The sequence below is a fragment of the Salvelinus alpinus genome, chromosome 26 (genome assembly GCF_045679555.1).
Source record: "Salvelinus alpinus chromosome 26, SLU_Salpinus.1, whole genome shotgun sequence".
NCBI lineage: Eukaryota > Metazoa > Chordata > Actinopteri > Salmoniformes > Salmonidae > Salvelinus > Salvelinus alpinus.
This window is the reverse complement of record NC_092111.1, coordinates 36,777,375-36,804,816: the sequence shown is the minus strand read 5'-3', so window position 1 is coordinate 36,804,816 and position 27,442 is coordinate 36,777,375. Positions and strand designations below refer to the sequence as shown.

At 41.9% G+C, this 27,442-nt stretch overlaps 2 protein-coding genes across 6 annotated transcripts; both read left to right on the top strand.

Annotated features, from left to right (window-relative positions):
- The first annotated feature begins 808 nt into the window (after positions 1 to 808).
- LOC139555249 (lysine-specific histone demethylase 2-like) lies at positions 809 to 16,851 on the top strand. Of its 2 annotated transcripts, none has more exons than XM_071368891.1 (21): positions 809 to 989; positions 1,269 to 1,417; positions 1,714 to 1,835; positions 2,981 to 3,070; positions 3,183 to 3,294; positions 3,412 to 3,525; positions 3,627 to 3,665; positions 3,775 to 3,967; positions 4,466 to 4,650; positions 5,210 to 5,380; positions 5,462 to 5,536; positions 6,833 to 6,970; positions 7,216 to 7,387; positions 9,125 to 9,252; positions 10,705 to 10,836; positions 11,180 to 11,254; positions 11,739 to 11,855; positions 14,027 to 14,152; positions 14,398 to 14,520; positions 14,654 to 14,806; positions 15,765 to 16,851. In XM_071368891.1, the coding sequence occupies exons 1-21, from the start codon at positions 974 to 976 to the stop codon at positions 15,846 to 15,848; spliced, it is 2,514 nt and encodes an 837-aa protein (XP_071224992.1). In that variant the 5' UTR covers positions 809 to 973; the 3' UTR covers positions 15,849 to 16,851. The 2 variants fall into 2 exon arrangements, with proteins under 2 accessions (XP_071224992.1, XP_071224991.1); XM_071368890.1 differs by lacking the exon at positions 809 to 989 and adding an exon at positions 1,032 to 1,141.
- A 1,910-nt stretch (positions 16,852 to 18,761) lies between these two features.
- LOC139555250 (nucleolar protein dao-5-like) lies at positions 18,762 to 22,637 on the top strand. Of its 4 annotated transcripts, none has more exons than XM_071368894.1 (9): positions 18,762 to 19,297; positions 19,427 to 19,585; positions 19,668 to 19,787; positions 20,441 to 20,623; positions 20,738 to 20,896; positions 21,008 to 21,160; positions 21,285 to 21,485; positions 21,585 to 21,746; positions 21,878 to 22,637. In XM_071368894.1, exons 1-9 carry the CDS (start codon positions 19,279 to 19,281, stop codon positions 22,000 to 22,002), a joined length of 1,281 nt encoding a protein of 426 aa, XP_071224995.1. In that variant the 5' UTR covers positions 18,762 to 19,278; the 3' UTR covers positions 22,003 to 22,637. The 4 variants fall into 4 exon arrangements, with proteins under 4 accessions (XP_071224995.1, XP_071224996.1, XP_071224994.1 ...); XM_071368895.1 differs by having other exon boundaries at positions 18,834 to 19,297; positions 19,481 to 19,585; positions 19,668 to 19,823; XM_071368893.1 differs by having other exon boundaries at positions 19,035 to 19,297; positions 19,668 to 19,823.
- Positions 22,638 to 27,442: the final 4,805 nt, after the last annotated feature.

Below are 27,442 nucleotides of genomic sequence, written 5' to 3'. Positions count from 1 at the left end.
ATATTTTTGACAACTTTTACTTCACTGCATTCCTAAATAAAATTATATACTTTTTACTCCATACATTTTCCCTGACACTCAAAAGTACTTATTACATTTTGAATGCTTAGCAGGACAGGAAAAAGGTCTAATTCACACACCAATCAATAGAACATCCCTGGTCATCCCTACTGCCTCTTATCTATAAGACGTCATTGTAAATAAGAATGTGTTCTTAACTAACTTGCCTTGTTAAATAAAGGTTACATTTTTTAAAATCTGGTGGACTCACTAAACACAAATGCTTAATTTGTAAATGATGTCTTGAGTGTTGGAATGTGCCCCGTAGCTATCCTTAAATCTATTTTAAAACAAGAAAATGGTGCCGTCTGGTTTTCTTAATATAAGGAGTTTTACATGATTTATACTTGTACTTTTACTTTGATACCTACGTATATTTTAGCAATTACATTTACTTAAGTAATTTACTCAAGTCGTTTTTTACAGGGTTACTTTCACTTGAGTCATTTTCTATTAAGGTATCTTTACTTTTACTCAAGTATGACCACTGTGTACAACTCAAGGTTTTCAGGTAGTTGCCATTAAAAACATTGCAAATACCTGGAAGAATTATAACTACCGGTACTTTCAATGCATCTCACAAAAACACCCACTTATATGGATGTGTTGGCATCGGACCATAACTCAATGCGACCGACACACCGAAGTGCGCATGTATACGTTACTATGGTTATCACCCCTACTATGGCAAGCAGAAGATACCAAACAGTACAAACTCGAAACGCATACTTCCCCGTTGTGACACACCGGAAGTAGGTTTTGGTGTCAGTTTAGCCACAGTTTCTATTTTGGCTTCGCCTTCATTTCCTACTCAGAATAACAACAACAAAGACAGATTGATAACAAATAATTCTTCAAATCGTCTCAAATAAAGGAATAGACTCTGAATCGGAGAGATAGAGCACAGCCAGCTATGCTGACAGATGCAGGTTAGCGCGCTATTTCCATACTATGACGATATTGTCTGACAGCTCAGCTTTTGAGCTAACGCTAGTCAGCTTAACGGCTAGCCAGCGGAACATTTGCATATCCACATTGCTGTTAGTTTTGGGCAGCTAAGTAATGGTCGATGGGGCAGCACGTAAGCTTCATGTTGGCAATCTATTATTACTTAATTAATAATACATGAGAGGTCATGTGTTATGACATGTTTTATCTAGGCTGTGACATGGTCACATTCAGTGATATGATATGTGGTCAATTTACAGATTATACAGTGAATGCTTCAGGTGCTCGGCGTGCCAAGAAGAGGATAGCAATGGAGTCATCATCTGGGGATGGTCAGTCGTCCCTTCGCTCCTCCGGTAGACAGGTCAACGTCAGAATGAAGCGCTGTAATAATCCTCCACCTGGACAGGTATATGTGCACCCTAATATTAGACAAAACAGACTTCATACAGTTGCTTTGGGACAAACCAGAGCTGGCAGATCAAGTATTGTACCTGGGCTAGGCACAATACTAGATCTGTCGGCTCTGGCTAGTTTGGGACTGTGTGGTGTAGTGAGACCACCTTTTTTCAGTCATTCTCACACACTTTATCCATTGCCAACTAGTCAGCCCATTAAGAGCCTCCTGCCTTTTACCAATCTCTCTGCTTTCAGTAATGAACATATTTTCCTTGATATTGAAGTCTGTCTGTCATTGGATTCCAGACTAAAAGAAAAGCCACTGACACAGAGGAAGAAGAGGACCAATCCGAGAAGAAGTACAGAAAGTGTGAAAAGGCTGGATGCTCGGCCACATACCCAGTGTGCTTTGCTAGTGCCTCTGAAAGGTATTAATTTAACCAAGATAGACAACAGCCTGTCATTACAAATGGGAACAAATGAGTCATAGTGGGCAGAACAAGCAAGGAGGTGGTTAGAGCCAAGCACGAGCTAGCGAGATCCTATTGGTGCTTTCTAGTGACATTTGCATATTTCCGTTAGGGAACGCCTACTCTGAAGTGCTCGTGTGCAATAACTCAATTTGCCTTTGCACTCCTTCTAAACAATGACGTTTTTTAAAGCTTTGGCAAAGGGTAAACTCTACAAAACTTTGTCCACTCTGTTTGTAGCAGATTGTAGTTTTGGGAACAGAAAACTGTATTGAGATCAAATGTTTTATCAATGAGTAAATTATCAGAATGTCGGCCAAAATTCATCCACTGCTAGCCATTGGGCTTTCTCTCACTACCATATTTGGTATTGAGTGGATACGCCAACCGGATACTTCACATTTATACATCTGGTGAAATATCTATCTCATTGTTCTATTCGTAGTATCATCTCCTGTTTTTACTTCACTGGTGGTTTCCAGAGAGAGTCATTGGCAGCTGTGTCTAAAATCTGTCTTGCCTACTACTTACTAAAACTACATACTGTGTACTAAGTGTACTACGTACTATTTAGAATGTAATGTTTAGTACAAATGAATGCAGTAAGCAACTAATATCAACATACTACTCATCCATACTGAGGATGCGTCATCTGATGCACAATTGCGTTGATTCCCGCCGCTTGTTTATTTTGGTACAGCGCGTCACCTTGTCTGATTATCAGCTGTTGTCAAACACACATGCGTCTGGAAAGACAATTTCCCCCCCCCCCCCTCAATAGTGTGCAGTGAATTGTACTAGATGAAAAGCCGAAATGAGTAGGATATCCTGGCATTTAAAGCATACTAAGTTTTTGAAATTTCATATACTTCATATATGTTCTATTTTCGTATGCCTACTATTTAGAACGCAAGTATGGGAGTTCTGCCACTGTCTTACATCAAATAGTGTGACGATTCTGCCTGCACCGATCAGTTGAGGGACAAGCGTCCCGTATGAAGGATGCCACCTGTTGGAACACAATGGAGAGAAAATATGACGTCACATTCAGTGTGTTGAGTACTTGCTGACAGGTTTCTTACTGCTCTCCCTCTTTCTTTCAGGTGCGCCAAAAACGGCTACACTTCTCGGTGGTACCATTTGTCCTGCGGGGAGCACTTTTGCAATGAGTGTTTTGATCACTACTATAGAAGGTTAACAGTCTAATTTAAAAAATAACATTGTCATTTTGTCAAACACGTCATCATAGACACCTGTTGTCTGTTGATCTGAATGTAATGGCTATATCTTTCCTTGGTTTATCAGTCACAAAGATGGCTATGAGACATATGCATCCTGGAAGAGGGTTTGGACTGGCAATGGGAAAAGTGAGCCAAGTCTGAAAGCTTTCATGGCAGATCAACAGCTTCCATACTGGGTGAGAGCAACACAACCCGAAATGTCTAGCTAACTGGCATAGTATTCAGGTCAATGCAGCCACTCTCCATCAAGTGAGTAATTCAAACACATTCACTCCAATGTGATTGGTTTCCAGGTCCAATGCACTAAGCCAGACTGTGGAAAATGGCGTCAGCTAACCAAGGAGATCCAGCTCACTGCCTCACTAGCAGCCACGTATCGCTGTGGCATGAAGTTCAACAATGTCAAGGTAAACAGGAAGTAGCAGGAGGAAGAGACAACAACAAAGTCAACAATTAATTGATTGACATTTCATGATAGTGCCATAATATCACGTGTTTACATCTACAGACCGAAGGGCCAGACCAGTGCTCTCTGCCAGAAGATTTGGTGAGTGACTGTCTTTAAAACTGACCTTCTGAGTTCCTTCATTTTCAGTCAACAATTTAAAGTATCACTGCAGCCTTGTCCTTATTCAGAACCTTGTTGTGTTCCACAGAGAGTGGCGGAGGTGATCGACAGCTGGTGGCATTCCATGCTGATCCTGCCCCCGTTATTTAAGGACAGCCCGGCCAACCCTTTCCTCACAGCCTACTATCCCGACTGTGTGGGCATGAGCCCCTCAGGATCCACCAGCAACCACTCTCATGCTGAGTTGAGGGCAGAGCACTGCAGAGCTGTCCCACCACAGAGTAAGTCTATCCAGGGTGGGAAGAGAATCCACATGTCAACCCTGGTGATCTACTTCACAGAGAAGGGAGTACGACCCAGAGCTAAGGAACCAGTAAATCGCCAAGTATTAATATCCATAATAAAATGGGTGGTTCGAGCCCGGAATGCTGATTGGCTGACAGCCACGGTATATCAGCCCGTATAGCACCGGTATGATAAAACATGTATTTGTACTGACCTAATTACGTTGGTAACCAGTTTATAATAGCAATAAGGCACCTCAGGGGTTTGTGGTATATGGCCAATATACCACGGCTAATGGGTGTGTCCAGGCACTCCACGATGCGTTGTGTCTAAGAACAGCCTTTAGCCGTTGTATATTGGCCATATACCACACCCCCTCGTGCCTTATTGCTTATGTAGGATACTTTTGTTTCTATTATCTTAGCTAGTCTGTTGAACCACCAGTCACACATGGTCAGTAAATACATGTTCAATAACTCATACTTTGTGTTCAGTTCCAGGGCTGTGTCCATACTTCCAGCCCTTTTACCAGCCCAACGAGTGTGGAAAGGCCTTGTGTGTGCGACCGGACATGATGGAGCTGGATGAACTCTATGAGTTTCCAGAGTTTTCCCGTGACCCCACCATGTACCTGGCCCTGCGCAACCTCATCCTAGCCTCCTGGCACAGAGGCTGTAAGGTAGCCAGACAGATAAGTCCTACACTGTTTAAATTAGACACTTTTTGGAAGTGTCATAGTAGTAATAATAATAATTAATAGATTTTTGTTGTTGTTGTTACAAACAAGAATCTCAAAGTTACTTTGAAAACAAAAATAAATGTAGAGGTCTGTCAGTTCACGGTTGGTGGTCTTTCACAGCTTCAGAGGCAGTTGGGAAAGACAGTCAGTAGCTTGAGCGGAGGGAGCGTCGATGATAGACAGGCAGGGAGAAACGTCAGTCAGATACTGGTAGACAGGCCTAGAGCTCTTCATCAGACACACCGTCTCCTCTTCCTCCGTAGGTAGGCTGGATCATCCACTAGCGTCCACCTGGTTTGTGTGGACTACTTTCTTTTTCCACATGTTATTTCACATACCCAGCCATCTAGTCACATACCTATATTTGATGAGAGACTAATAGAATAGTGAGGAAAAACAATGTAGTTACATGACCTAGGAGAAATTACATGAATTTATCAATTAAACACAACAGGGCCTGGTGATAATGATTAAATACGTCCCTTCCTCTCATGTCTAGGAGGTGCTGACACCCCAGAACTGTGCTCCCCACATCATTGTGCGAGGGCTGGTGCGTGTGCGTTGTGTACAGGAAATGGACAGGGTGCTTCTCTTCATGACCAGGAAGGGTCTGATCAACACTGGGGTTCTATCAGTCAAACAGCCCCTGCTTCCTGAGCGCTACCACAACGTGAGTGTGTCTAATCTTCTACCGTCAACTTTGTCCAGGTATGTTCTGCAGCTCATACAGAATTTTTGTTGGTCTTTGCAGAAGAACGTGATTGTGATTGGAGCCGGGGCATCGGGGCTGGCTGCTGCGCGGCAACTGCAAAACTTTGGCATGCAGGTAATATTTTAAGATTAAAATGTAGAACTACTTCAAGTGTTCATTTTTGTTTTCGATGTTTTGACCATACCCAGTTAGCACATAACGTTCTGAGAACCTTATGTTTCTTAGTGCTTGGTGAGAGCGTGGTTGTCCCATGGTCATTCCCAGAACTTCCTACAATGTTCTGGGAATGGTGCAGGATACCCAGCTAGCACGTAACATTCTGAGAACCATATGTTCCTTAGGTGGGAATTTCAGTACTTCAGCATAACGTTTCCTCATGATTCTATTTAAAATATATTTCTCAAATTGTTCAGAGAACGTTAAGAAACAATGTTCTGCTGTGGGAACTTCAGTTCTTCAGCATAACGTTTTCTACAGGTTTCCTCATGGTTCTATTTAAAGTCATTTTCTCAGAACATTATGAAAACTTTCCATAAAAACCATAAGATAACATTAGTAACGTTCAAAGAACGTTCTGAGAATGTTATTTTAAAATATATACATTCTGTTCTCAGCCTCAACAAAACTCTATCTTGTTACGTGTGTTCAGATGTGTTGGCCGAGTCCACTAATTGGCCACACCTGATCTTAATGAGTGCTTGTTTCCTTAGAAGTGGGGTCTGTTTGAATAGATAAAAATTAACAGCCTTGTATGAGTAAAAAAACATGGTATGCTAGCTCAATCTTGGTGGCACAGAGGACTAATTCCATGGATAGAGAACAGAAGATCATATGTTTGAATCTCACTGATGCCGTGCCACAATAAAAAAAATTGTTTGCATGATTAATGCCTAAGAAAATTCATTTCCATGTGTCCTATCTGTGCTTGGAGTTCAAAAAGTGAACCCAAACTAAGCTAGCAGTGTTGTTAAAAGTCTTATTGAACATGTTCTCAGAACGTTATTTAATTACCTTCAAATAACCTATCATTTTTGTTCTCAGAACCTCCCTGCAACCTAAAAATGTATGTTCCCAGAACAGGTGATATTTTCACTTCCATTCTCAGAACATAAAAAAAACAAAATCAGTTTTACCTGTCAGGAAACGTATGAGTTCATTCCCAGAACCTATGGAAATCAAAAACATATGTTTCCACAACTTCCAAGGAAACAAATGTGCTAGCTGGGTGTCCTGATTTTAGGTTAATTCAGACATGGAACCTCCTCCTATAATAACCCATAAGATGTTCTTGGTCCGAAATGCAGTATACATAATATTGTTCACAACATATTGAATGAATAACTGCTGATGAGTTCTGTGGCTGTGCCTTCTTCATGAACTTTAACCTCCAAGTGTTTGATCCAATCACAGGTGGTGATGCTCGAGGCGAGCGAGCGGATTGGAGGGCGGGTGTGGGACGATACATCGCTGGGCGGCGTCACTGTGGGTCGGGGGGCTCAGATTGTGAACGGCTGTGTGAACAACCCGATTGCACTGATGAGTGAGCAGGTGAGATATTCTTTGTAACAACACTGACACAAACTACTGGCATTCACTCACAAACCCGTACCTTGAAAACAGGATTTTTCAATGTCAACATTTCTAATCATTCACCCAAAGTTCAACCAAAGAACTTTGTATTTTTTATGCTGCTGCCTCATTTCATTTAGTATTGTGTAACTGCTAATAGATGCCTCAGAAGTCTTTCGGGTCCTACAAGTATTCACATACTCAGTTGCTTCTCTTGTATGTAGCTCAGCATTAATATGCACAAGCTGGGGGAGAGGTGTGACCTGTTCCAGGAGGGAGGGAGTGCCACAGACCCGGCCATCGATAAGCGCATGGACTTCCACTTTAACGCCATCCTGGATGTGGTGTCAGAATGGAGGAAAGACAAGTCTCAGAACCAGGACACTCCTCTGGGAGGTACAACACATTCGTGGTCACTCCTAGGGTTGCAATTCTGGTAACTTTTCCCAAAATTCCAAGGATTTACAGAAATAGCGGTAAAGCCTGGTGTATACACTACACGACTTTCAAAATCCTAACATCGCTTAACCTCTCACATTAAACAACCTCCTTTCCTGTAGTGGTGTGGCACAGACAGGGGTCACACACTAAACGCTGTAGCACAGACAGGGGTCACACACTAAACGCTGTAGCACAGACAGGGGTCACACACTAAACGCTGTGGCACAGACAGGGGTCACAGTAAACGCTGTGGCATAGACAGGGGTCACAGTAAACGCTGTGGCACAGACAGGGGTCACAGTAAACGCTGTAGCATAGACAGGGGTCACAGTAAACGCTGTGGCACAGACAGGGGTCACAGTAAACGCTGTGGCATAGACGGGTCACACTAAATGGTGTGGCACAGACAGGGGTCACAGTAAACGCTGTGGCATAGACAGGGGTCACAGTAAACGCTGTGGCACAGACAGGGGTCACAGTAAACGCTGTGGCACAGACACTAAACGGTGTGGCACAGACAGGGGTCACAGTAAACGGTGTGGCACAGACAGGGGTCACAGTAAACGCTGTGGCACAGACAGGGGTCACAGTAAACGCTGTGGCACAGACAGGGGTCACAGTAAACGCTGTGGCACAGACACTAAACGGTGTGGCACAGACGGGGGTCACGGTAAACGCTGTGGCACAGACGGGGGTCACAGTAAACGCTGTGGCACAGACACTAAACGGTGTGGCACAGACAGGGGTCACAGTAAACGGTGTGGCACAGACACTAAACGGTGTGGCACAGACAGGGGTCACACACTACAAGTTTATTCACTTGGTCTTGAGGATTCTTCATACCACGCTTTCTCACCAAAACGATGATGTGATTTAGAGTTAACGTAGCTCCAACAAGCTGTGGCTCAAAGCAGCCTCAAATGTTTTCAGTCAGACATTCATGCTTGTCATACTGAGTTGAAATAACTAGCCAACATTTTGAATTGAATAACATTGCTTGTGAACTTCAGAGCTGAAAAAATGTGCTACTTTTCCTTTGGTTAAAGGCCAGTTCAAACGCATACTAGTAGTAGTCATGGCTCCTGCTCCAGAGTCTACATGTCTTGGGTGATGCCAAACAACGTCATCATCTCACTGGCTTCTTTTCTGGCGAGCTCTCATTGGCTGTTGCTCGTCACTGTTCTCAAAACGTGTCGTTGCACATCTCACACTACAAGAGCATTGCAGATTTTGTGCCGATTTAAAATCAAACATGTTTGAAAATATGGGGACGTCTGGGACTGCTCCAAGACGAGATCGGTAGCCCTGAGATGGCGTCTCTGACCCGCTCACATTAAACGAGCGTCGGTGGCGGCCACGCGTCCCGAGTAGGCAACGACATGGGGATTTAGTCTCCGATCTCAACTTGTCTGGGACAGCTAAATATGGGGCAAAATCGTGTAGTATAAACCCGGCTTTTAGAGTAATCGCAGAATTTATACTTATTTACTCCTGATTCCAGAAATATTCCAACCAGGATTTCTGGAAGATTTGGGAATTTTGGGACAGTTATCATAATTTTGCAACCCTAGTCACTCCTCTGAATGATTTGCTTATACAGTATATGAAGTCATATGTCTATATGAAGTACAAAGTAGTGATAGACATTTGGTCAGTTTCTAGTTTCTATCATTTTACAATTTTCCCTTCCAGAGAAAATCCAGGAGGTCTACAAAACATTCCTTCAGGAGTCTGGGGTCCAGTTCAGCCAGTTGGAGGAGAAAGTGCTTCAGTTCCATCTCAGCAACCTGGAATATGCCTGTGGAAGCACACTGGACCAGGTCTGAGGATGAGATCATTCCTACCCTGTCTCTTGTGACAGTCGATGACGTGACCGTAGGAGAGTTATGACAACATAGTCAGGGGTTAAAAGTTCTCCGTTACAGCAACGGATTTCCATCATATGGATTCTGGAGAAGTCGTTTTTTTTCTCCGATCAGTGAAGATGCTCAATCAAATCTGGTTTGGAGATGACATAGAACAGACATGCTTGTCTGTATTAGGCTATGAAATATATTCCCAAATAAATGTAATCTCAATTATTTTATTTTCTAAGTTACACTGTGTGTATTGAACTGACATGCATGACTGTTGATGACACTCCGATGTTCAGATGAAGGGAATTAAACAGTCTGTAATGCACACCACAGCGGCGCTCAGCTCCGACAGCGCTGTCTAGTCTACTGTAGCTGCTGGTAAAGTCATTCAAATACTATGCTACAATTTTTTTGCCATTTTAATGTTATTAAAACCAAATCAGACAACCCCATAGGAGAATATTTGACCTATTTACCAAGTCGGCTTGTTGTGTTTTATAAATATTCCTCTCGAAGCTCATTGAAGTTACGAGAGCCAATGCAGTCGTGGGAAAACACTTTTGAAAGCAGTTTTTGCCTTTGCTAAAAGAAGAGTGGGATCCCAGTTTTCCATTGCTATCCCGTTTAGTTCTATACTCTTTCAATTGCGCGTGGCGTCGTTTTACAAATGCAGTTTTACAACCAGAGTTACAAGAATGGTTTAGGTGCAACTATGCAACAGAGCTCTTAAAATGGGCAATGTTGTCTTCAAAGGTCAGTGACACACTTTGTCATAGAAAAAAAAGGGAAGTGAATACTAATTAATAATGATGTATTTATAATAAATGAATAATAACATTCAGGATGTGGTGTTCTATGGGGTAAATACAGGTGGACCAACCTCATGCTTCAGCCTATGTACATTTTATAGTCGCTATGCTATCAGTTGGGCTACAGGTGCTAATGCTTATTCCTGATAGCATACCTGATAATATAGACCATGCATAGGCTATATTGGAATGATACAATATGTTCAAATAATTTTAACATCATTTTTACCAATAGTTATTGGGCCCATTTTTGGAGGTGGAAATTATATTTTAGATGGTGTCATTTTATTTTCATGCTTTTTTTGATCATGCTTTTTTTGAGAAGAATGTATTATATATATTTTTTAAGTCACCAGAACTGAGCTTCTCAGTCCTTGTGAAAAAAATGATCCCGTTGAGGACCCTGGACCCCCTAAGCAAGGGCACATGTACAAAATGATTCTCTTTCCCTAAAAGCACGATGGTTATGACTTTCTTACATGAACGTGGAGGTTAACTTGTCCCCAGACAATCCATCTGAGATCGTCTTAAGTTTCAGTCATGGGATTTTTTGTTGTTGCTTTAACCCCTGAACATAGTCCTTGTCCGTGTGTGTGTGTGTTCGCAGGTGTCGGCTCGATCCTGGGACCACAATGAGTTCTTTGCTCAGTTCTCAGGAGACCATACACTGCTGACAGAGGGCTATTCGTCTGTGCTTAACAAACTGGCTGAGGGCCTCGACATCCGCATCAAGAGCCCGGTGAGCCATCAAATACTATGTCCCAATTAACTCTCCTTCCTCGCAAAGTGTGCACTTGTTCACTTCCCTTCACTGATTTGAAAGGAAATGACTGGTATGAGAAATATGCTGGAGACTCCTACTAGCCAATGCCTTAAGCAAGTCAATGCTTTTTAGATGTGTGAACAAGTGCACACTTAGGGTGCGTCCTAATAATATCTCCTTGTGTTCCTTTCGTTGCCCATTCTCCGCTCATCTTGGTTGTAGTATATAGTTAGATAAAAGTGAGAGGTTTCTCAATTTTCTTTGTACCCAAGCATTTCGAGCAATGCCTCACAATCACAGTACACTTGTTTCATTGTAGGTTCAAGCTATCGATTACTCAGGGGATATAGTCAAAGTTACATCATCCAACGGGACTCAGTGGACAGCACAGAAAGTAAGGACTCATTTGTTTATTTACAGAGTAATGATGCATGTTATAGTACAGCTGTCGTCCCTGACACCCTACTCTTACCTGTTATAGTACAGCTGTCGTCCCTGACACCCTACTCTTACCTGTTATAGTACAGCTGTCGTCCCTGACACCCTACTCTTACCTGTTATAGTACAGTTGTCTTCCCTGACACCCTACTCTTACCTGTTATAGTACAGTTGTCTTCCCTGACACCCTACTCTTACCTGTTATAGTACAGTTGTCTTCCCTGACACCCTACTCTTACCTGTTATAGTACAGTTGTCTTCCCTGACACCCTACTCTTACCTGTTATAGTACAGTTGTCTTCTCTGACACTCAACTCTTACCTGTTATAGTACAGTTGTCTCCCTGACACCCTACTCTTACCTGTTATAGTACAGTTATCTTCTCTGACACTCAACTCTTAACTGTAGCTTTGGGAACATTTATTTTGTCTTTTTTTTAGGTTCTGGTGACAGTCCCATTGACTTTACTCCAGAAGAATATCATTAAATTCAACCCTCCTCTTCCTGAGAGAAAGCTGAAAGCCATCCACAGTCTTGGAGCAGGTCTCATTGAAAAGGTAAGGGTTTAGAGCTGCGACACAGTCTGGGTGATGTAACTGAAACTGGTTCACCCTGTCACCAGAAACTGTCTTAATCTGGAGGCGAAAGAAACACACACCTGTTTAGGCGAGGTGCTGGCTAGCGGAGTAGAACACCTGTTTAGGAGAGGTGCTGGCTAGCGGAGTAGAACACCTGTTTAGGAGAGGTGCTGGCTAGCGGAGTAGAACACCTGTTTAGGAGAGGTGCTGGCTAGCGGAGTAGAACACCTGTTTAGGAGAGGTGCTGGCTAGCGGAGTAGAACACCTGTTTAGGAGAGGTGCTGGCTAGCGGAGTAGAACACCTGTTTAGGAGAGGTGCTGGCTAGCAGAGTAGAACACCTGTTTAGGAGAGGTGCTGGCTAGCAGAGTAGAACACCTGTTTAGGAGAGAGGCTGGCTAGCGGAGTAGAACACCTGTTTAGGAGAGGTGCTGGCTAGCGGAGTAGAACACCTGTTTAGGAGAGGTGCTGGCTAGCAGAGTAGAACACCTCTTTAGGAGAGGTGCTGGCTAGCGGAGTAGAACACCTGTTTAGGAGAGGTGCTGGCTAGCAGAGTAGAACACCTGTTTAGGAGAGGTGCTGGCTAGCAGAGTAGAACACCTGTTTAGGAGAGGTGCTGGCTAGCAGAGTAGAACACCTGTTTAGGAGAGGTGCTGGCTAACAGAGTAGAACACCTGTTTAGGAGAGGTGCTGGCTAGCTGAGTAGAACACCTGTTTAGGAGAGAGGCTGGCTAGCAGAGTAGAACACCTGTTTAGGAGAGGTGCTGGCTAGCAGAGTAGAACACCTGTTTAGGAGAGGTGCTGGCTAGCTGAGTAGAACACCTGTTTAGGAGAGAGGCTGGCTAGCAGAGTAGAACACCTGTTTAGGAGAGGTGCTGGCTAGCGGAGTAGAACACCTGTTTAGGAGAGGTGCTGGCTAGCGGAGTAGAACACCTGTTTAGGAGAGGTGCCGGCCAGCGGAGTAGAACACCTGTTTAGGAGAGGTGCTGGCTAACAGAGTAGAACACCTGTTTAGGCGAGGTGCTGGCTAGCGGAGTAGAACACCTGTTTAGGCGAGGTGCCGGCCAGCGGAGTAGAACACCTGTTTAGGCGAGGTGCCGGCCAGGGGAGTAGAACACCTGTTTAGGCGAGGTGCCGGCCAGGGGAGTAGAACACCTGTTTAGGAGAGGTGCTGGCTAGCGGAGTAGAACACCTGTTTAGGAGAGGTGCTGGCTAGCTGAGTAGAACACCTGTTTAGGAGAGGTGCTGGCTAACAGAGTAGAACACCTGTTTAGGAGAGGTGCTGGCTAGCGGAGTAGAACACCTGTTTAGGAGAGGTGCTGGCTAGCGGAGTAGAACACCTGTTTAGGAGAGGTGCTGGCTAGCGGAGTAGAACACCTGTTTAGGAGAGGTGCTGGCTAACAGAGTAGAACACCTGTTTAGGAGAGGTGCTGGCTAACAGAGTAGAACACCTGTTTAGGAGAGGTGCTGGCTAGCGGAGTAGAACACCTGTTTAGGAGAGGTGCTGGCTAGCTGAGTAGAACACCTGTTTAGGAGAGGTGCTGGCTAGCTGAGTAGAACACCTGTTTAGGAGAGGTGCTGGCTAACAGAGTAGAACACCTGTTTAGGAGAGGTGCTGGCTAGCTGAGTAGAACACCTGTTTAGGAGAGGTGCTGGCTAGCTGAGTAGAACACCTGTTTAGGAGAGGTGCTGGCTAACAGAGTAGAACACCTGTTTAGGAGAGGTGCTGGCTAGCTGAGTAGAACACCTGTTTAGGAGAGGTGCTGGCTAGCTGAGTAGAACACCTGTTTAGGAGAGGTGCTGGCTAACAGAGTAGAACACCTGTTTAGGAGAGGTGCTGGCTAACAGAGTAGAACACCTGTTTAGGAGAGGTGCTGGCTAACAGAGTAGAACACCTGTTTAGGAGAGGTGCTGGCTAACGGAGTAGAACACCTGTTTAGGAGAGGTGCTGGCTAACAGAGTAGAACACCTGTTTAGGAGAGGTGCTGGCTAGCAGAGTAGAACACCTGTTTAGGAGAGGTGCTGGCTAACAGAGTAGAACACCTGTTTCGAAAATGAGAGCCGCACACACTAGGAGCTCAGATGTAATTTAATAACCCATTACCAACGTTTCTTCATCAGAAACTGTCTTAACACACATTCCTACTCTCAGGTTGCTCTGCAGTTCCCGTTTCGCTTCTGGGACGGAAAGATCCAAGGAGCAGATTACTTTGGTCACATTCCACCCAGTCCTGACAAGAGAGGGATGTTTGGTGTGTTCTATGACATGGATCCACAGGTGAGATACCAGCAATCATCTTTGTACTCTAGCTATCCGTACTAACTACTACGTAATCATCTGTTATTTCAAAGGAGAGAAATGCTGTTATGTAGACATTGGAGACAGCTGAGGTTTTTGCAGCATGTTCGTTGAAGTGAACCTGTTGAATTGTGGACAGGAATGTATGCTGAATACGTAAAAAAGGAAAAAAAAGGTTTCCTACCAGAGAAAAAGATGTGTTCCTATCTTGGCCCATTCCGCAGGGAAAGGGGAGTGTCCTGATGTCCGTCATCACTGGTGAAGCGCTGCCCTCTATCAGGGACATGGAGGACAAAGATGTCGCTGATCAGTGCATGAAGGTGCTGCGTGAACTCTTCAAGGAGCAGGTATTAGAACAACTGTCTACTTTGAACAGAAAACCACACATCAGGACTACTACAAATTACATTTTAAGGTATAGAAAATAAATGTAAAATAAATAATGTTGTACCTGTATCTTCACGTATTTTTCCATTGTAGGAGGTCCCAGAGCCGGTGAATTACTTTGTGACTCGGTGGAGCAGAGACATGTGGTCTCAGATGTCATACAGCTTCGTGAAGACAGGAGGCAGTGGGGAGGCCTATGACATCATTGCTGAAGATGTGCAAGGAAAAGTGTTCTTTGCTGGGGAGGTAAGACCTGACCCCTTTTATCATCGTACACCAGTGGAGGCTGCTGAGGGGAGGACGGCTCATAATAATGTCCAGAACAGAGCAGATAGAATGGCATCAAACACCTGGAAACCATGTGTGTTTTGATGTATTTGATACCATTCCACTGATTCCACTCCAGCCATTACCACGAGCCTGTCCTCCCCAATTAAGGTGCCACCAACCTCCTGTGTCTTATATCAATGTATTACTACAGGCCTTCACTTGAAAGAGAACTTATTTTTTTCACCTTTATTTAACAAGGTAGGCCACTTGAGAACAAGTTCTTTACAACTGCGACCTGGCCAAGATAAAGCACAGCAGATTGACACATACAACAACACAGAGTTACACATGGAATAAACAAGCATACAGTCAATAATACAGTAGGAAAAAAAAGTCTATATACAGTGTGTGCAAATGAGGTGAGATAAGGGAGGTAAGGGAATAAATAGGCCATGGTGGCAAAGTAATTACAATTTAGCAATTAAACACTGGAACGGTAGATGTGCAGAATATGACTGCAAGTAGAGATACTGGGGTGCAAAGGAGCAAGATAAATACATAAATACAGTATGGGGATGAGGTAGGTAGTTGGATGGACTGTTTACAGATGGGCTATGTACAGGTGCAGTGATCTGTGAGCTGCTCTGACAGCTGGTGCTTAAAGCTAGTGAGGGAGATATGAGTCTCCAGCTTCAGTGATTTTTGCAGTTCGTTCCAGTCATTGGCAGCAGAGAACTGGAAGGAAAGGCCTGGAAGGAAAAGCTTTTCAGAGTAGGACTGCTGATTTAGGACCAGTTTCTTCTTTTAGATCACAATGAATCAGATGACATGGACAGATGATACCTGATCCTAGAACAGTACTCCTACTCTGAGACGCTTGATAGATACGGCCCCTGATTTAACATTTGTTTTTCTCCTGTCTTTCTATCTTCAGGCGACCAACAGGCACTTTCCTCAGACGGTAACAGGAGCCTATTTGAGTGGCGTCCGAGAAGCGAGTAAAATAGCTGCTTTGTGAGTCCTTCCCTTCGAGCGGTCACACGATACCAGCATAAAGACATCTAAGTTGTACAGAGCGAAGCATTCGTTCCCCAAGTTGTTCCTCTTTAGGTGGTGTCTTCTTCTTGTGTGTTCTATACCTCATGTGAGCAGAGATGGCTAATGCTGTTTGAAATGTTATAGTTAAGTTTTTCTGTTATTATGAGTGAAATATGAGGCATCTTGTGTGTTTCGTTGGAGATCACTATAATTCAGGATCAGCAGCACACGTATGCTCCTGAACAATTCATTTTGATGTACAAATGGATAAACGGTATTTACATTCTATATGGATCTTCGCCATTTGTTTGTCAATATCACACATCATTAATGGCTTTAAAATATAATAAAAATATATGTTTTATAGTCAGATATACCAGCTAGGTGCAGTGAAATGTGTTGTTTTACAGGATCAGCCATAGTAGTACGTCGCCGGAGCAAATTAGGATTAAGTGCCTTGCACATCGACAGATTTTTCACCTTGTCGACTTGGGTATTCGAACCAGCAGCCTTTCGGTTACTGGCCCAACACTAACCGCTAGGCTACCTGCTGCCCATTTAAAGTTCCAATGTGTGTGTGTGGGGATAATGAGCGCTTAACTGTCCAAGGACTAATATGATTTTAGTTGAGACGTTATGTAAATGGGTACTTCTGCATTAGTGTTTTTTTTGTAATGATTAATTAATTCATTATAATTCACGTTTTCATAAACTGGGCCAAATAATAAACACCAAATAAGGATGGGTCATTTGGCTATAATCAGAGTGACTGGTTAGTTAGTGTAGCCTTCAATTGGGTATTAGTTGTACCTGCATTGTTTTTAGCAAGAAAAGTTGAAAACATTTGACAGTTCTCTCTCTTTCCAGGTTATTGAGGCTTTAGTTGGCTACCATACTTCATGTTCCTCTGTCTATATTCTGACACCATGTTCGAACATGGCATTTATTAAACATGTGTAGCTTAATAAATGAACCAAACTAAATACATTATGACTGACTCACTTAATTGAGACTTAATGGACTGCACTGATTTGTCACTAGCTGCGTAGTGCACTGCACGCTACAGGGGTGTATTCATTAGTCGGAGTCCGTTGCAAAACGTTTCGTCTTTTGCTAAAATGTTTTGCAACGGTAAACATTTACTCTACGAAGCAAACAGGAACGAAATGGGGAGGGACCTACCTAAATCTGTCCAATAGAAATTTGTTTTCATTGCAATTGGAGTAAACGGTTGGAGTAAACGGTTGGAGTAAACGGTTTCGAATTGGAGTAAACGGCTTCTGTTTGCGAAACCGTTAATTGCTTACTCTAAGAACCAAACGGCGAAAACGGAATCAAACGGGGAGGGATCTACCTGAATTCATCAACTGGAAACTCTAGTGTATTCATTATGGAAACCGTTTAGCGTTTAAGAACCAAACTGGGTAAAATTCCGGTATGTCCCTCCCTGTTAAGTTCAGTTTGCTTCCGTTTAAGAAATGTTTTGTAACTTAATAGGCGGAATGAATACACCCATTTAGTTTAGAATTGTTTACATTATTTATTTTTTGGGGGGAGGTTTCGAGTACTCATCCTTTTTATACTTTTTAATTATTATTATTAACAACAAATCAATACAAAAAGTACATTGGTGAACACAAGTATACATAAAGAACAACTGGGCTAGGGAGTACAATATCACATTACACAAGGACCTTTTATGGGGCATACACACATTTTATAATTCTAACAGCTTTTCTGTTGGTAGAGTATTTAAAATATAGTTCGATTTATTTTTGTAAGGTAAAAAAAATAATGTTTTTTTTGTAAATGTACATTTGTGAATATGAAATTTGACCAAAAGAATAATTCAATGAATTACTTAAAATTGTTTCAACTTAAAAAAGAATTCAAGCAGTACATCTCTCCACAATAGTGTAAAATCTTCATAAATGTGTTGTTATAAATCTACTGATGTCTTACCACAGATTTCTTACATGAATACAATGCCAAAAAAGATGCAACGCTGTTTCTCGGTGGTCATTACAAAAAGTACAATTTTAATTTATGTTTTTCTTAAACTTCTTCATATAGTGGTTGGCATGAAAATATTTATGAATAATTTTAAAAGAAACTTACTTAATTGTATTAATAAGTAGGTATGTGTGTGGTAACATCCAAACTTTTTTCCCCAAGAAGATTTTATCAACAAAACCATTCCAATAAAGTACAACATCCTGTTGAAACAAGGCTCGTAGAGCTCTATTGTTGTTGGATGGACTAAAAGAAAAACAAATCTTTCCTACTGATGAGTCAACAGATTTAATCGTAGGTATGTTCTGAGGGTCAGGTCTTGACACGTCCTTGAATAATAAAGCAACACCAGAGGGAATGGCATCTAAAACAATTGCAAAATCTTTAGATGTTACAGGAATCTTGTAAAGTGATAAGAATTCCTTATAATTAAGTAAAAGACCCTCTTCATTTACAAGTTGGCTCCCAGTAGTTTCAATATTGAACACAAAATGTTGGACCATGACGTCATCAAACAGGGACATCGAGCCTTCAAGTCGAAGATTGTCATTTACATTGACAAGATAGTCAAGTGACCGCTCTAATAATGGAAATTACATGTCATCAAAGATGGAAGGCAGACGTGAGGAGGTGACATCAGGTGGGACCCTTCTAGCCAATGAGAGGGCAGAACAACATGCCATAGAGATAGATAGAGGACTAATATTTGTAATTGTGCCATTATAACGTTCTGTGACAGCATGGGCAGCGCCATTGGAGCTATCTCAATTTTTTAAGTAGTCAATTTTCTTCTTTTACATTGGCTGATTGCTCACAACTTCTTGGAATCCCCTCCCAGTTGGCTACCTTAAAATGGCGGAATCCAACAATGGCAATGGCTATGCTATCTATGATGAGTCTATCTATCTCTATGACAACAGGCACAACTGCAATATAAAGTCGTTTCCGAAATGCCACGTAGGTCTACTTATATCAGTGCATTCAACCTAACCATTTCGAAACTTCTATTCGATAAAATAAGCCTCAGGTAGCAAATGAGCAATTACATTTTTTGTTGACCAAATTCGACACTCGTTCACCTACATACAAAAATTCATCACTTCGTGGGTTTATTTCGTGGAAAGATTTTAGGCGGAGTAAAATCTCTCGCTTCGCCTTTTCCTCTCTGTTCTAGCGCAGCGCTCGATGCTTCTAGCAAGTGTAAACAAAAGGAAATTGACATCTTGCAGTCTTGCATATCTAGGAAAAGGCAATCGGTGGATCAAGCTTTTTACTTGTTGAGTAAATCGCTAGCTACATTTACATAGTAGTGTGTTATTTGAGTATTCAATTTTGTGTATATCCTCGCGCCTTTTAACTTGAGCTTCAGATTGAGCAGAAGAAGTGGAAGTCAAAACATGGTGGAGACACGCACAGGTGAATATTTTATTTATTTAACCTTTATTTAACTAGACAATTCATTCAAGTACTCTAACGGTATGCCCCTCGAACATATGCAATGACTTATAGCTAGCAGTTGTATTCTTTTAACATGTGTTCTGGCAGTACCGTTAGAGTCCTTGGATGACAGCTCCGATGATGAACCCCTAATTGCATTAGTAAAGAAGAAGCCGCAGCACATTGAACACAATGGGACTCAGGGTGAAAAAGACCAGAACCGACAACCTGAACCTGAGTCAAAGAATAGCACTAGAAAAGATTCTGGTGAGCGAACACTACAGTGTATATAATATATAATATATAATTATATATTGTTGATCATCATATTCACTGTTTATGTGATTAGGGTTGGATGACACCTCAGATGATGAGCCTTTGACGAAGTTGGTGAATAAACTTCCCAGAGCTAAAAAATCCACTGTACAAGCAAAGAGGCCAGGGACTACTAATATCAAAAGAGGAACAGGTAATGGCATCAAGAAGACAAACAACAAATTCACAGGTGGGAACCCCTCTCAAGCTCCTCAACATGTAGGCTATGCCCTGAATACTGAATACTCCTCAACATGTAGGCTATGCCCTGAATACTGAATACTCCTCAACATGTAGGCTATGCCCTGAATACTGAATACTCCTCAACATGTAGGCTATTCCCTGAATACTGAATACTCCTCAACATGTAGGCTATGCCCTGAATACTGAATACTCCTCAACATGTAGGCTATGCCCTGAATACTGAATACTCCTCAACATGTAGGCTATGCCCTGAATACTGAATACTCCTCAACATGTAGGCTATGCCCTGAATACTGAATACTCCTCAACATGTAGGCTATGCCCTGAATACTGAATACTCCTCAACATGTAGGCTATGCCCTGAATACTGAATACTCCTCAACATGTAGGCTATGCCCTGAATACTGAATACTCCTCAACATGTAGGCTATGCCCTGAATACTGAATACTCCTCAACATGTAGGCTATGCCCTGAATACTGAATACTCCTCAACATGTAGGCTATGCCCTGAATACTGTACAACACACACACACACAAACCCACACACTACTATTCTGAATGGAAGGAGGTATCAATTTGTTTTGTCTATGTCGTAATTGTAGGTTCAACCCAGAATGAGGACACCTATGATAGCTCAGACGATGAGCCCTTGATAAAGATGGTTAAAAAGATCCCTAAACAGACATCATTGCCATTCAAAAAGAGACCCTTCAACACAGCCAGAGAGGTGAACGATGTGAAGAAGCGCAGAAATATCTCACAGAACACTAATAAAATAAGCACAGGTAAGACTAGTTCCTCAAATCTTGTATTTAGAATGTATATACAGAAATTAGCTAAATGGATTCAGCGGGACTAAACTTGCTTTCCTCTTCATATTTTTTCTTCTATGTAACTAGACTCATCATCAGGTGACAGCTCAGATGACGTGCCCCTGATTAAGATGGTCGACAAACTCAAGACAAAAATGCGAACAAAGACACCCACCACTACAGCCAGAAAAACACCTGGCATTAAAAAGCCCAGTAAAGTTTTTAAAAAACACAATAGGAGTATAGGTGAGAATACTTATCGCCTCTTGGTTCCATGCTTTCACCATAACATAATATTTTGGAGAGTTGTATCCTTGTTTCTAAGTCAAATGTTTTGTTTTCTGATTGCATGATCAGAGACCTCAGATGACAGCTCTGATGATGAGCCATTAATAAATCTGACCAAGAAGTCTCCAGCTAAAGAGACTGAAAGTACAATACCGAAGAGGTGTGTCGCTAAGGAATCAAACAGCAACAACTGTAATAAAATTAAAGGGAAAATAAGCAGAGGTAACTAATTCTGCAGAGCACATTTAAAAATGTATTGCACAATATCATGGCAGCTCAGGTTGGGTCGTTGAATTTGGGTCGTTAAATTTCTCATATTTTTGCTTCATCCTGTTTGAATTGTCAGAGGAAGAGGTGAGTTCTGATGACGAGCCCTTGATAAATCTAGTCAAGAAGCCTCTTAAAGCTGTAAAGAAGACCACGACACCGTTAAAGAAGAGGGGCGTATCAGGAAAGACTGTGGTAGCCAGAAAGAAGACGAGACCAGACAGTGTGAACAAAGCAGTCATCAGACGGAGCACCAAAGTTGTTCAAAGCACACGTGAAGGTGAGAATTATTTTTCAGCACAATCCAAAATACACCCTAGAATAAAATAGGTTCTGTCTTGTTTTATGCAATAGTTGATTATTTGTATTGCTTTATCAGGGTCTTTGGATGACAGCTCAGACGATGGGCCCTTGAGTAAAAAGATGGTGAGAAATCCACCAATGAAGAGCCTAATGGTTATTCTGGAGAGATGTGACACTAAAGAAGTCTTGGAAGATAACTATAGAGCCAACGTGGGAAACACCGGTAAAAGAAGTGCAGGTAAGAATGTTTCCCTTCCCATATGGAATATCTTTGACATAGTCTACAGCTGCACTGTTTGATAGATAACATTGAAGTCGGCTATTCTCTACCTATTATGCAGCACCTATAGTTGTTTATTTATTTGCCAGGGGATAAGGAGAACTCCGATGATGAACTCTTGATAAAGATGGTCACGAATCCCCCTCATTCTTCACCAGAAACTATGGCAGAGAAGGAAAATAAGTCACAAACTGCCCTAACGGTGAACCTTTGATAAAGATGGTTGGAAACCCAAAGTCATGTTCGAGGGATATTATAGATACTGGAATAGTGACTTTGTTTTGGGAAAACGTTGAGTAACAAACTTGTCGAGAAGATGGCACAATTGTTACTGACACAACAACCCCATTTTTTTATTGCATGAGTTTACAGTGTTATGGTGAAAAGAAATATGTGAATTGTCAAAATATTTTGGTGATCTGGAATCACTATTTTCATGTTAGAATTTTTTAGTGTTTTAAATTTTGTAACTTTTTTTATAATTTTTTAAAATATTTTTGTTACCACTTGGATGCTGGTGGTTTCATGTCTATAGCATATTTATAACCATGCAAAAGTTGACTCACTCAATAGGTCAAATTTTTAATTGTTGCCAGTACTGTCTCCAGCATAATGGAATTATAGAGTACAGTTGTGTGATCAAATGCAATACCTTACTCCTCTCTCTTACTCCTATTCCTTTTGACTGGAATGGGCCATCACTGGAAGCAGTACTATACATTGTTTATGCTCTTGTTTCAGTCCAAGTATAAGGGCTTGCCATTCAATTGTGAGTACATTTCTTTTGTATTATTATTATTCATGAATTGATTTGTTTTCAACAATTTTATTAAAAGAACAGAAGTTTCCCATTTTTGTCTTGTTTCAATGGGCAGAAAGCATGTTTTAAAGACCACCAAAAGACACAGTACCTTTTTTGTTGTTGCGAACACGGACGCAATGATCTTGAGTTTGCCTGTCATTATTGAGGTATATTTGAATTGCTAAGCATGAGGTATTAACATAGATTCAGTACAAAAATATACACTTTGTTACAGAAAAAAAACTATGAATGTATCATACAATAATCTATTCAGACAGAATAGTTTTAGGTCCTGCTGGCCATTTGAGTCTTTTTAGGAAAATGTGTGATGTCAGTCATTCCCAATGGAACACACCTTCACTTCAATGGGAGATAATCGGCAAAGAATTCCAGTCTTCAGTGAGACAGCATCTGTAAAACGAGGGGCAAATTTTGTGTCAGAGTTGAAACAATTTAAAGGGAACTGGGGACTGGAAACCCTCCAGTGTCGATTTAACATGTAAATGTTGGTGGGGCAAACTCCAAAAAAATGAGGGGGATGCATGCCAGCAAAGCCACTACACAACAACACTAAACAATACATTAATTGCACTATAACGGTGACAAACGGTGCCCACAAACTGTTAGGGCCTACATAAAGCTGCCCGGACAGCAGAGTCCCAACAGCAGTCCCAACACCTTACCACTACTACCCCAGGTTATCAGCGGAGCCTTGTCTGGCAGCAAAACTGTTCATTCAGCCTCATTTACTGCCTTTTCAGAAAACATAGGCGATATGGCTGACTTGCTTAAACAAATGTGGTTTCTAATGACAATTGAAATGGCATAAGGGGACGACGAGCAGATAAGAGGCAATCGTCATTTCGATGAAGACATTAATGAGCGAGCTAGGACACGGATCAAATTATTAGTGTGAGATACATGGGTTACTAACAGCTTACTACACAACATACACTTACTTTCTTAGCTACAGTATACAGTGCCTTTTGGAAAGTATTCAGACCCCTTGACTTTTTCCACATTTTGTTACGTTACAGCCTAAAATTGATTAAATATTTTGTTTAAATTCTTATCTACACACGATATCCCATAATGACAAAGTGAAAACAGGTCTTTAGAACATTTTGCTAATTTATAAAAAATAAAACAGAAATACCTTATTTACATAAGTATTCATACCCTTTGCAATTAGACTCGAAATTGACCTCAGGTGCATCCTGTTTCCATTGATTATCCTTGTGATGTTTCTTCAACTTGATTGGAGTCCACCTATGGTAAATTCAATTGATTGGGCATGATTTGGAAAGGCACACACCTGTCTGTATAAGGTACCACAGTTGACAGTGCATGTCAGAGCAAAAACCAAGCCACGAGGTCTAAGAAATTGTCTGTAGAGCTCCAAGACAGGATTGCGTCGAGGCACAGATCTGGGGAAGGGTACCAACAAAAATTCTGCAGCATTGAATGGTCACTCTGACAGAGGTCTAGAGTTACTCTGTGGAGATGGGAGAATCAGAAGGACAACCATCTCTGCAGCACTCCACCAACCAGGCCTTTATGGTAGAGTGGCCAAACAGAAGCCACTCCTCAGTAAAAGGCACATGACAACCCACTTGGCACCTAAAGACTGAGACCATGAGAAACAAGATTCTCAGGTCTGATGAAACCAAGATTGAACTCTTTGGCCTGAATGCCAAGCATCACGTCTGGAGGAAACCTGGCACCATCCCTACGGTGAAGCGTGGTGGTGGCAGCCTCATGCTGTGGGGATGTTTTTCAACGGCAGGGACTGGGAGACTAGTCAGGATTGAGGCAAAGATGAACGGAGCAAAGTACAGAGAGTTCCTTGATGAAAACCTGCTCCAGAGCGCTCAGGCTGAGGCGAAGATTCACCTTCCAACAGGACAACGACCCTAAGCACACAGCCAAGACAATGCAGGAGTGGCTTCAGGACAAGTATCTGAATGTCCTTGAGTGGCCCAGCCAGAGCCCGGACTTGAACCCGATCGAACATCTCTGGAGTGACCTGAAAATAGCTGTGCAGCAACGCTCCCCATCCAACCTGACAGAGCTTGAGAGGATCTGCAGAGAGGAATGGGAGATACTCCTCAAATACAGGTGTGCCAAGCTTGTAGCATCATACCCAAGAAGACTCAATGCTGTAAAAGCTGACACAGGTTGTTCAACAAAGTACTGAGTAAAGGGTCTGAATACTTATGCAAATGTGATATTTCTGGGGGGTTTTGTTATTAAAGTTGTATTTCTTTTTTCCTTTTTCCAACAAACAAACATAAAAATTTTTAATAAATAAAAACATTGTACAGCATAAAAACATTGAGCTTGACATCCAGACATATTCTCCAACATAGCACACATACAAGCTACAGTACAGAACTAAATGGGTTCACAAGCTACAGTACAGAACTAAATGGATTCACAAGCTACAGTACAGAACTAAATGGATTCACAAGCTACAGTACAGAACTAAATGGGTTCACAAGCTACAGTACAGAACTAAATGGATTCACAAGCTACAGTACAGAACTAAATGGGTTCACAAGCTACAGTACAGAACTACATGGATTCACAAGCTACAGTACAGAACTACATGGATTCACAAGCTACAGTACAGAACTAAATGGGTTCACAAGCTACAGTACAGAACTAAATGGATTCACAAGCTACAGTACAGAACTAAATGGGTTCACAAGCTACAGTACAGAACTAAATGGATTCACAAGCTACAGTACAGAACTAAATGGTTTCACAAGCTACAGTACATATCTAAATGGGTTCACAAGCTACAGTACAGAACTAAATGGATTCACAAGCTACAGTACAGAACTAAATGGATTCACAAGCTACAGTACAGAACTAAATGGGTTCACAAGCTACAGTACAGAACTAAATGGATTCACAAGCTACAGTACAGAACTAAATGGGTTCACAAGCTACAGTACAGAACTAAATGGATTCACAAGCTACAGTACAGAACTAAATGGTTTCACAAGCTACAGTACATATCTAAATGGGTTCACAAGCTACAGTACAGAACTAAATGGATTCACAAGCTACAGTACAGAACTAAATGGATTCACAAGCTACAGTACATATCTAAATGGTTTCACAAGCTACAGTACAGATCTAAATGGTTTCACAAGCTACAGTACAGATCTAAATGGGTTCACAAACCTAAGTCATCACCTCCCAGTCTTTAGAAACACCATGACAAATAAAACGCATCCAGCTTCTAGAATTGTCATTTATACCAGGGATTCTAGCAAGCATTTGTTCATAAGATGCTACCGCCAACATTGATTATATCCACTGTTTCAGAGTAGGAGTGGCATGACCCTTCCAAATTCTAAGGATTACTCTAGCTGCTGTAACCATACCAACAGTGATCAGTGCAAATTCCTCATTTGTGACATTAGGTAACTGTTCTAACTTTTACAATCTTTCCTCCAGATATTTCAAAACCTCCTTCCAGAAAGGCAGCACTAATGTACATTCCCATATTGCGTGTAAAAATGTCCCAGTGTCTTTTTGGCATTTCCAACACAGAGAACTGTTGGTCAGCCACATCTTATGAAGCCTTGTTGGGCTTCAATAAAACCTATGTTGTATGTTATATTGAGTAAGTTTCCCCCTGGCTTCCCTTATGTTCTTCTCTGACCTGGACAAGATCTTCAACCAGGTTTCATCCTCAAGTTCACAATTAAGGTCATTTTGCCATATTGTTCTGAGGTTTTTGCAGTCTTTACTCTGCAGATGACTTCCTTTCATGAGGCACTGTTTCCAGTACACAGACTTCTTTCCTATCCGTAGCCTAGGATTGTGCCACAATGATGAGTATCCTTGTTTTAGATGTGAAATTCCACATATCTTGTGTACTGTTCTCCACACCTCCTGATTGTTGGGAGTTTCAACAGACCTCTCCCCTATAAGACTATGTGACAGAGTATCAACAGTGGTGAAAGGATAATTTGGTTCCCGTTCTATTGCTATCCAATCCAAGCCAGCATCCCTTTTTCCCCAATGCTTTGCCAATTCAGCCATTTCAAATGATACATTTAACATCTGGTAAAGCCAAGCCTCCTACATCCTTTGGTGAGCACATCTTCATATTAAATCTTGGATCCGTTCTTATCATTGTCGCAAGAGGCTCTAAATGGTAAACAGGAGAGGGGAGAGGGAGCAACCCTGCCTTGTGCCTCTGTAACAGTGTTTCTTCCATCCCTCTCCTCGCCCCTACCTGGGCTCAAACCAGGGACCCTCTGCACACATCAACAACTGCCCCCCACGAAGCATCGTTACCCATCGCGCCACAAAAGCCACGGCCCCTTGCAGCGCAAGGGAAACAACTACTTCAAGGTCTCAGAGTGAGTGACGTCACCGATTGAAACGCTATTAGCGGCACCCCGCTAACTAGCTAGCCATTTCACACCGGTTATACCTCTAGAAAGACAAAAGAAAGCAGACATAATTACATTCGTAAGTACTGTTGCTTTATGATTGGAATAGAGGACCCTATCAATTTACAAAAGTTAGGTCCAAAGCCAAATTTTTTCTAGGGTTCTTGAGAGAAAAGCCCACTCTACTCTATCAAATGTCTTCTCAGCATCTAAGGAGACAGCAGATGTAGGAACTATATTTGAGCGGTTTAACCACATGAGATGTAAGAGTCTCCTCATATTATCAGGTCCTGTTCTTAATAAATCCCACTTAGTCACTATGTATAGTATTAGGTAGTGCCTTCTCTAAGTGTATCACGAGGGTCTTAGTAAGAATATTACAATCCACACTAAGTATGTATGATAGCTGATAGCTCTAAAATTACCAGGTTCTGTAG

Bases quoted from the DNA above. Each gene is read 5' to 3' on its own strand.
- LOC139555249 (XM_071368890.1), top strand. The intron at 9,253-10,704 runs GTCTGAGGATGA...GTGTGTTCGCAG, and splicing joins GTGGAAGCACACTGGACCAG to GTGTCGGCTCGATCCTGGGA. The intron at 14,807-15,764 runs GTAAGACCTGAC...TTCTATCTTCAG, and splicing joins AAGTGTTCTTTGCTGGGGAG to GCGACCAACAGGCACTTTCC.
- LOC139555250 (XM_071368893.1), top strand. The intron at 19,824-20,440 runs GTGGGAACCCCT...TCGTAATTGTAG, and splicing joins GACAAACAACAAATTCACAG to GTTCAACCCAGAATGAGGAC. The intron at 21,486-21,584 runs GTGAGAATTATT...TTGCTTTATCAG, and splicing joins TGTTCAAAGCACACGTGAAG to GGTCTTTGGATGACAGCTCA.